At 40.8% G+C, this 9,851-nt stretch overlaps 1 protein-coding gene and 1 long non-coding RNA gene across 2 annotated transcripts; one reads left to right on the forward strand and one right to left on the reverse strand.

Moving 5' to 3' along the window:
• The first annotated feature begins 19 nt into the window (after positions 1-19).
• On the forward strand, positions 20-6,526 carry LOC147230121 (uncharacterized). Its single transcript, XR_015106668.1, has 2 exons — positions 20-76; positions 4,800-6,526. It is a non-coding gene; the product is annotated as an uncharacterized LOC147230121 (long non-coding RNA).
• On the reverse strand, positions 1,386-9,219 carry ndufv2 (NADH:ubiquinone oxidoreductase core subunit V2). The gene is made up of 8 exons (XM_086153376.1): positions 9,065-9,219; positions 8,540-8,593; positions 7,129-7,191; positions 5,906-6,022; positions 4,853-5,021; positions 4,358-4,467; positions 1,667-1,743; positions 1,386-1,579 (listed from the first exon to the last, which is right to left on the reverse strand). The coding sequence occupies exons 1-8, from the start codon at positions 9,104-9,106 to the stop codon at positions 1,486-1,488; spliced, it is 726 nt and encodes a 241-aa protein (XP_086009502.1). The 5' UTR covers positions 9,107-9,219; the 3' UTR covers positions 1,386-1,485.
• Positions 9,220-9,851: the final 632 nt, after the last annotated feature.

Here is a 9,851-nt window from a genome sequence, read left to right on the forward strand (position 1 = left end):
CTGTGTAGATGGGGGCTATGCGAGTGCGATTTAACTCTTTCAGTAATTAATACGGCGAACGTCCGCACTCTTAATGGTAAGAATAACCATCATGCTGTCGCAATTGTTATCTGCTAACTGGCGTGTGTGGCTTTAAGCTGACTTGAACCGGAGTGAAAGGGAACGGAGAGGGAGAGCAGCAACGGCCGCTTGACGTCATCTTTTCCGCTGTTGTTGCGGTCAGTGGGAACCTTCTCGAAAGATCAGGGCCGAGGCTAAACGTGGACTGTCCCCCGCGGACGTGCGTTCTGCTGCCTAGTTTTACCACATTTTCAATAAGCTGTTAAGTGTCGCTTTTCCGTCCAACCCGCCCGTCTTTTTTTTTTTTTTTTGCCTCCTCCTCTCCTCCTCCCAGCTCGGAATTTGTTGCGCAGTGACATTTGCATCGCGGCTCCCAACGCGCATGCGCCATGATGGCGCATCGTTGGGATGAGCAGGCCCTGGAAGTCGCAGGAGGAAAGCGGGGTCGGGGGGGTTGGGACGCCGGCGAGACACCAAAAACACCACCCGGGCCGTGATGGCAATGACAGGATCCGTCTGTGTGTTCGAGGCTGCATGCGGGAAAAGGAAGGGTTTCCGTACAATGGCGTGACCTAATTTGCGTGGAGCTCACGCCTGGCGAGGCCGAATCGGGAGATTAATTAGTCCATGTGTACAATAAGCGGTTGCCTTACACTAGTATTCAGTGTTACTCTCCAGTTTGCAAATTGCAAGCAGGTTTGTTGAGTTTGATCATACATCTACGCAATATGGACAATCTGTCCCTTGAATATGTGAAACTTCAGCAGTGGAAAAATGTTGAAATCCATGAGCCATTTTATCTATTGTTCTTTGACTGAAATCTGCCCAAACCCCTTTGTACTTTCCTCTGATTTGGCTGGTGTTTAATATAAGATGTTTGTTTTGCATGTGTTAAGCTGGGGTTACAGTCTGATTGGGTTAGCTAAAGTAAAAGTACGGAAAGCTAGTGCGCAATATGAATAAAAGTGTGAAAGGACGAGATATGATCCGTACATACCTTGTTATTCTAATTGGTAAAATGCGTACTGTTAGTAAATGAGGGGAATCAGGCATTGTTCCAAACAGTAGCCTCGGGTAACAAGACCCACAGAAAGGGCAGAGTAGTAACTGGGAAAAAGCCAGATTGTTCAAAGTCCACTACAATTCATTTGAAAAGCCTCACTTGAGAATTCTGGCCTTGTATATGGAGCTTCAGATGGTTTAACATCACCATTTATGGTCAAAAAGGTAGTTTTACAATCCAAATTGTCATTTTCACCTATAGGCTACTGTAGAATCACCATTTCCTTGTGTTGACCGCTGTAATTGACAAACTGACAAAAGAGCACAGGTACATGAACACTTTATTTACATAGCATGTTTTGAAACATCAGAGTCAGGACAAGTTGCTCTTGAAGGAAAGCAAAATGTGTCTAAAAGTGAGTTCTACAGATCTGGTCGTACACCAAAGCCTGGTCCCTTGGGAGGTTCTGTCAGGGAGGTCAAACCACCTGCAGGCTCGCAGGAGAAACGCCCGCTTCTACAAGAAATTAAAAGAAATAATGTCAATATGGATTCACTGAAATGTAGTTTATCACTAATGACATCATGGGCGTTGCTTCAGTACCTCGGTCCTGGGGGTGGGACTCTGCCTGCTGTAAGCTCGTCAATAATATCTTCAATATCCTTAGGCGTGAGGTCCTCCTAACAAAAAGGAATAAAAAACAGCGAGTTGCCTTTCGTTACTTGAAGTCCAAGAGCTGGATTACTGAAAAGAGCTTTACTGTTTCACCCATCTGTTTACCTGGTCAAAGATAATCTCATTCCCATCTAATTCTATGTCGGAGAACCAAAGAAAGTTCGGAGGCCCTCCAGTCATCATCGCCGTAAAAAAATTGTGTAGTAAATAATGCCGAAGAAATATTACAAAAAAGAAGATGCTGGTCGTATCTGCTTTTATGGCTGGCTGTATGATTAGATTACAAATGGTCGGATGAAATATAAAAATGTTGGCAGTCACTGCAGTGTAATTGATGCTTCCTTTTTCGCAGAAAGCCAGCATGAAGCAGCAGATAACTGGGTCATAAATTGTGCCCACAATGTTTTGAGTTATTCGCAGTATGGAGTCTTTTTTTTTGTAAACGCACAGATGATAATCAAATTGCCAGATCAGTTGTAATCAGTTTCCTCGACAATGATTTTTCTAAAATAGAGGGGCTTAAAATGTTGCCATGTGACTGTGATTTAGTATTTCTCCCCACATTCAATGAGAATGATTCTATCTACTTTTATGCCGAAGTAAATCTGTTTAGATTCTTAATTCTGAAACCTATAGCCCATTCACATATCATGCTACCATATTCATTTTCCATTCCTAAATTAGCATGTGAATAAACAGTTATAACAGGACCAACAATCAAAATCTTCAAACACCAAACACTTCTGAACATGTTTATCTGTGTAGCTATATTAAAGCTGGCTCTGCCTTAAACGTTTGCAGCCTTCAAGCACAAGAACTTCGGTTTAATAACCGAGCCCTGAGTGGGTTTTAAGTGCAGATTATATAATTTACAATGACTTTTAATATATTGCCTTTTAATATAACTTCCTTAAGTAGTGCCATTAAATGAATTTAAGACCGGACAGAAAACCAGCCCTTCATCAGCCTTTTTTTTTTTTTTTTTTAATTTGGTCCCCGCTGTGTCCTTCCTCGTACAACACAAAACACAAAGAGTCGCAGAAACCTGTTAAGCTTTCATACATTGGTAAGGTGTGCATTTGGAGCCTGAAAGTTCAACAACAGCCACTGAGGCTTGAAAGATCACAATTTTACATCGCCTGATCACACAAGGACAGACGTGTGATCTTCTGACATAAGATTTATTTGATCATAGAAGCTTTGGGGAGTTGTGCTTCATTGTTGTGTATCTCATTTTTAAAATGGACAATATGGCAGTTGACACTGATGTTGTTGGTATTATTCCACACGTATTGTCTTAAATCAATTCTCAAGATATGGTATACACGCTTGTTTATAGACCGGTGAGTTTCTCCCTAAATACTCAAGAGATTACGGGACGAATCTTTTCACTGGTAATGTTATAAATTCAGTAACTAGCCGTGTCTGTGGCAGCTTGATAATCGGACCCCCCCCCCATGGTTGCACAGCAGAGTTAATTCAATTGTGGACAGATTAGAATATCTCAGTGTTACGTGGTGATTAACTACAACTGGGAGAAGCTCTCCACTCGTCCTTTAAATGTCTGCTCCCGTGTTTCACCGAGACACTGATGGCTCACGGTGGCTGCTGCAAAATACCATATGCATCCTTGCTTACATTCTTCCATTTCTGATTTAATTTACATCAGTTAGGTGCCATACACATACCAGGGTATTTTACATGAGATGTCTTCATTAGGTTTGTTGCCATGGCCTTGTCTGTGGAATGCCAATTAAGGCGCACGTTTGCACAGAGCACCATCTAATTTACAAGTTATAGCTCAATCTTCAGCCAGTGACTTTTTTTAAATGATAATGTGTATTGTGTTGCAACTTTGAACAGTAAAAGGAAGAAAATGCAGCACATTTAAACCGCACTCAACGGTTTGGCTCTTGGAGAATGACTTTAACACACAATATTTTGCTCTCCAAACATGTTGCAATTTAAAAGTCAATTGTGCCTCAGTCAAACCGTTTCCTTAAAGTTTTCTTCCTTGTCGCGGTCGAAATTTGTTTTTAAGAGTAAATCTTCAGGAAATTAGCTGTTTGAAGCATCCCTAGATTCACTGCAACACAAAATATCTCAACACGGTTCCAAAAAGCAAGCTTTTCATTTGGTATTGGGCTGATAAACTGTCTTTCCACCAATATTATTAGTAAAGACATTATTTTTACCTGATGATGATGCTATACCTACTGTGGCTTCTAAAGCACCTATATTTCATGGCACTATATTTATCTCCTCAAACTAGGTTGAACACATTTTATTAAAATATGTTGAGCTAAACCGACATGATCGAGCATCTCTATTGCTTGGTTTGGGTATGTTAATTTAGGAAAACAAATGAAATACAGATATGAATAACAACAATAAGATCACAGTTCAATCATTGAAACTTCTGGCCATATTCGCCAGTCCTGCCATGGAGTGGCATCTCGGTTGTGTGTTTGCATTTATAGACAAATAAATAAAAAGTAGAGGCCTTTGAATGGCCGTGTGTGCACCAAAGAGTTAAACCACCCCTCCCATTTCAGGCTTCAATCTAATTTTGTTAATGTAGTTAAGGAGGCCATCTGCGCAGAGTTGTCAAGCACTCACATAATAGTTGTCATTGATCTGGACCATCGGTGCATTAACGCAGGCGCCCAGGCATTCCACCTCTATTAGTGTGAACATCTTGTCCGGCGTCGTCTCCCCAACTTTGATACCTGTTTGAAAAAAAAACAAAAACAAATGAAGCCACGTGTAAGTCGGACCTCTTGGCTCAGACCCGGGGCCTGGAACACAAAACCAAACAATACTACCCAAAATTCCATGATGGTGACTCTCTATGCCACTCACAACAAATATACAACCATCTTATTAGCTAAATGACAGAAGAGAGAAAGCCATACGCACTGAAAAGTCCCACATTTGTCTTTTGGTATTTAAAAAAAAAAAAAAAAGCATCTTCCTGTTTGCCTGCATAGCACACTGTTTGAATAGTGTTGATTGCTGTATATTTACATGTTTGTTCCCCCTCTCTGATTACCTCAAATAGGCTTGTATCCCCTCACTGGTGACCCGCCATAAAATGGAAAATTTCTCTCTTACCCAGTTTGTTCTGGATGGCTTCCAGGATACTGTCTGAGTTGCAGAGCATACAGGGTGTTGTTGTGCAGATCTGAATGAAGTACTTTCCCACGGGCTGACGTAGGAACATTGTATAGAAGGTTGCTACTTCATACACCCTCATGGGAGGGACTTCCAGTACCTCGGCGACCTGAATGAAAACAATTGTGCACATTCACATCCTGCACATGACATGCTGTACGGCATTTCACGAAAGTTCTATCCAGCTTGTTTTTGGAAGGGATTAAAAGTAGAATTGCCACCACACACACACACTCTCTCCTGACAGTATTTTTCGAGGCAATCACAAGATTTAAATCCCTGATACATTAAAGTACCGTCCGCGAACTAAAGGTATTAAACATAGTCAGTTTACAGTATGATCGTTGAACTTTGAGATGCATTCATGTTGTCTAGCAGAGTTATGACATACTGTTAGCTAGCCTGTGTGAACATGCCTCTCCGGGTATTTACCGTAATTTCCGGACTATTGAGCGCACCTCAATGTAAGCCGCACCGGCTAGCCAATCATTATCTTGGGCTTCCTCCTGCGCACTCAACCATCAAAGTCGTCTTCTTCGGTGTCGGAGTTGAACGGACTCAGAATTCATTGGTCCGATGTGACAAGGATAACTGTTATAGCGGCGTGAAGCTCGTGAGCCCCCCCCCCAAAAAAATCCATGTACTTATACGCATCGCTGTCTTAGTGAAAAAAGGCGCGGCTTACCATCTGGAAATTTGGGTATTTAACACCAGAGATGCTAACTTAGGGCCAGAAAGACTAACAGGTAATCAAGAAAAGATCACAAAGTGTGGATATTGGATGTCAGTCAATTCCTAAGTTAAACGATTTGTTATCAGAGGTCAGATGTTGCACATTTAAGGAGCTGATCTGTTAGGTTTTTCTATCAGTCACCACAGTCTATCGCTGGTGTATCAATGAAAGACCGATACCAGGATTCCAAAATCAGCGCTCCATATATCTGTGTAATTGGTTACAACTTTCAGACACACTTGACACAAACATGGCCCTGCCTTGTTCATGACTGCGACGGGAAGCCATCCATGTTGCCTCTGGGCTAAATCCAACACAGGGATGGTGGCTGCTTGCTTGTGCCCGACCGGGTACATCGAAATGATAGCTTCAATCCTCTGCAGAAAACAATTCACAAGACATATGAGACAGTTAATATGAGGGTGTCTAAAGGGAAACTACCTGGAAAGAAAGTATAATGAGAACAACACCTCGTGGTAGACATCAGACAGGGAAATGTATTATCTTGGAGAGAATGCAGACAGCAAACAAGACGCAGAACAAAGCTGTGCACAGTGATCCTTCGATTCAACCCCGCCCAGCATATCCCACAACACACGTGTGGGATCTGCCAACAAATCCACAATTTGAAAATTCAAAAAGAATTCCTCTCAAAGTTTTGTTGCCACCAGATGAAACTTCACCTTGGTCTGTGTTCGGTGTTTTTTGGATTTTGAGAGGGTTTTGACACACAGGCCAATAGATACACAATTGACATTGCTTGCATAGTAAGTTCTTTTTGAGTACAAGCATGTATATGTGGGTATGTTACTGATGTATGATCGCTGTTCAGCTGTATTTCCTGAATATCTTCACTGGGATGAATAAAGTTTTATTTCTCAGCTCATGTCACTGCATTCATTTTTTTCATTTGGTATGAAAGGTATTTTACTGGTTCTGTTACATTTCCTGTACAAAGGTTTGAAAAAAATCTACACACCAAGAGTGCTCCAAGATTAATGATCATTTATTTTACATGGAGTGAAGAAAATTTGTTATAGCATGATGTTTGGAGCAGAAATCCACTCTTCTTCAGATGCTTACCAAAATATTCATGGCACATTTGTTAATAAATTACTTTTGGAGCACTCTTGATGTGCAGATTTTTTCCAAACCTTTTTTTAGTGGATATTTTTGATCCAGCACCCATCCCTAACTGGGCAACGGATGCTCTGTTACATTTCCTGACGTTTTATCAGCTCATTATCAACAGAGGTTCATTTGAGCAGCATTAACTCTCTTTGGCCAAAGATGTTACTGGACAAGTTTAACGCATATTTTTGTGGAAAGACGAAGTCATTAAAGAGGGAAGGTAGCATTAACAAATAAAAAAATCTGAGATTCTTCCAAATCTCCTGCCCATATTTAGATCTTTCTATTCAGAAGGGAGGTGATTACATTCCCTTCTTTGCAGCCAAGTGTTAGAGCGCTGATGGAATCTTACCTTTTTGTTCTCCTCGGTGAATTCAAAAGGAGTGTCAGGATTGTTATCAGGTGTATCTCTGTGCTGCAACAGAAAAGACAAGACGGTTAAAAAGAAAAAAAAAAAAACACACAGTTTGAAAGTTACACGCAATTACGCAAAAGTGTGCAATTGTCTTGGGGCCAATATGACAAGGGGATTAAGAAATCAATTGTTCCTGGGACTCCAAGTCCGAGTAAGAGCTCCATGAGTGCTAGCTAGTAAACATGAATAACTATCGAGCCCTGAGGGAAAACGGCTTGCCATTAGAGCTTGGGAAAGAAAGACAACAATTTTAGCATTTTGGCTGTAATTTCTGCTGCTGTGCACACTGCCCCCTTGTGAACAGCCAATATAATTTGTCAATTAAAGCAGGAAGAAAAAAAGAAAACTTCCATAGCATTTGAAATGTAATAACATTTTGAACTGTGCCTGGTTAAAGGGGTCCGGGGGAGGCCAAAGAGCAAAGCTGGGTTTCCTCCAAACAAACAGACAACATTTATACTGAGGGAGCGCCAAACCATGGCATGTTTCTGTGTTGCATGTGTTGCGATGTTTTTGTTTTTTCCCCCTGACTGACGGTCCCGTGCAGGCTGTTCCCAGGATATATTACTATAGTTTGGAATACTCCCAATTGTGTGCAGTGCGTTCCTTTTTATGTTTTCAAACTTGCTCCATGAGATTCCGGGCAGATATCTTTCTAAATATCTAAAACCAAAAACACTGTTCAATACTTCCAATAAGTATGAAAGTTTTTAAATTCAGTTTTATTTATTAAATATAATGACACAGCTTCTGTATCAACTAAGAACATGTAGAAGTATATCACTGGAAGAGACAGGTCAAACTTAACAAAACCTTTCTATACTTGCAAAAAGTGCAAATATAATTGTATCGTTAATTTGGGGAAAAAAAACATTGTAAATTTCTACTAGGATCTTACCTGTACCATTTCTTACTGCAGAAAATGCAGACAAATATATATTTTGAAGACAGGAATTTTTTTAATTTAAATTTTTCAAAAGGAAACGTAATTGTGATTTCAGAAACATCCTGAAGCAAATTTAACAGGCATTTGCACAATGAATTCTGACAAAAAGCAATATATAATTATGGAGGTTCTCAGTTATCTGGTTCAGGGTAAATCCTTGTCAAATCTTGTGACAATAACTGACAACATTTCTCAGATGAGAGATGAAAATGTATTCATAAACATTCTAAAGTTTGCACAAAAGCCCAATCCCATCTGAACCGGCGAGATTTTTGGAGAATACATGATGTGCACAACAAAACTCACCATCAAACCTGACAAGCAAAATGATCTTTACTTTGAATAATAATTTTTGATACAAATAAATAATACTGACAGTGACCCACTTCTAAACACACTCACCACGAAGATGCCCCCTGCTCCGGCACGGGCAGCAGAGCGATGCAGACCTCTGACCTATGATCGCAAAAAAAAAAAGAAATAACATTTTATTTGAATGTTCCTGGTCCATATAAGAAAATAGTCACAATGAGTTGGAGTGGTGGACTTAAATGACAACAGAGTACAGTACTTCTGTTACATTTGATGGAAGACACTGGCGTAAATGTTTAACATTGACGGTACAGTACAATTCGGTCAGTGACTTTTCACATTTCACATCAAACGGTGATTTTAGAGATGAGAGTAAACGAGGCTTATCGGAGCAAGAGTGCGTTTTTCTTAATAATTTCCACTCGAATACGTTTGACATCTATAAGCTACATCAGCTAATTTGCTAACGTTACCCAACGTTAGCCGCTAGCTGAGCGGCCTCCACCGCTTGCCCTTGCGAGGAGTCATGACATTATTTTCCGTCTGTCGTCTCGGGGAAAAAAAGCGAGGAGTTTAAATTGCGACGAAAAGCTCGACATTCATCACCCAACGTACCGTCTGCACCACCGCAGACCGAACGGCGGTAGACAAAAACATCCCGAGGCTTGGTGTTCGTTCCCGGTTTCGTTAGCAAGCGCTAGCGACTTGAGCGGCCATCAACCGTTTTCACGCTGGATTGAGAGGGTCTGGCGAGACGCCGCTACTGCGCAGGCGCGAACTGAGCCAATCGATCCCAGATGGAGCTGTGATGACGTAATTTCCCCTCAGCCCCCTTACGTAACCCCACGGAGAGCACATGTTGCACGTTTTACTCATTTCTTAAGATTTCTTGCGTGTTTTGACCAGTCGATTACATTTGGGTCATTTTTTTTTTTTGCAGTTACACAGCAAAATAATTGCATCAGACTAGTAGACTTATGAGCGTGATGAAAACAAGCATAGGATACGGCTGACTTTCAAAAATTTAGGCTGTAATTGTATTTATTTGTATCTTGGAGGAAGTCAACATGAACAGTTGTGTTTTTAAGAGTCGACATTTCCTTTTTTCCCCTCATCAACCATATCATGTTTAAATATAACACAATGTCAGATTGTTGTCGTAGTAATGGAGCTACTGACCGTTTAAACTGCATTCATCCTTGCACCTTCACTTTGGGAGTTACACACCAAACTGCACTCAAATGTCTCATCTGCACTGCCAACACTGTTCATATTTATAAGAATGTTTACCCCTCCACTATTTCTTATCAATACACATGTAAATGCACTGTGGACTAGCAAAGTAATAATTTGATTTTAAAGGGAATTATTTCCACACCGTACAATTGACAACAAACACTTT

Source organism: Fistularia commersonii, chromosome 10 (genome assembly GCF_037954325.1).
Source record: "Fistularia commersonii isolate RoL2024-O1a breed Wild chromosome 10, RoL_Fcom_v1.0, whole genome shotgun sequence".
In the NCBI taxonomy this organism is placed as follows: Eukaryota; Metazoa; Chordata; class Actinopteri; order Syngnathiformes; family Fistulariidae; genus Fistularia; species Fistularia commersonii.

Bases quoted from the DNA above. Each gene is read 5' to 3' on its own strand.
- ndufv2 (XM_086153376.1), bottom strand. From the start codon at position 9,106: ATGTTTTTGTCTACCGCCGTTCGGTCTGCGGTGGTGCAGACG. The intron at 8,594-9,064 runs GTACGTTGGGTG...TTGCGATCATAG, and splicing joins GGTCTGCGGTGGTGCAGACG to GTCAGAGGTCTGCATCGCTC. The intron at 1,744-4,357 runs GTGAGTGCTTGA...CCTTTTTGTTAG, and splicing joins AGATCAATGACAACTATTAT to GAGGACCTCACGCCTAAGGA.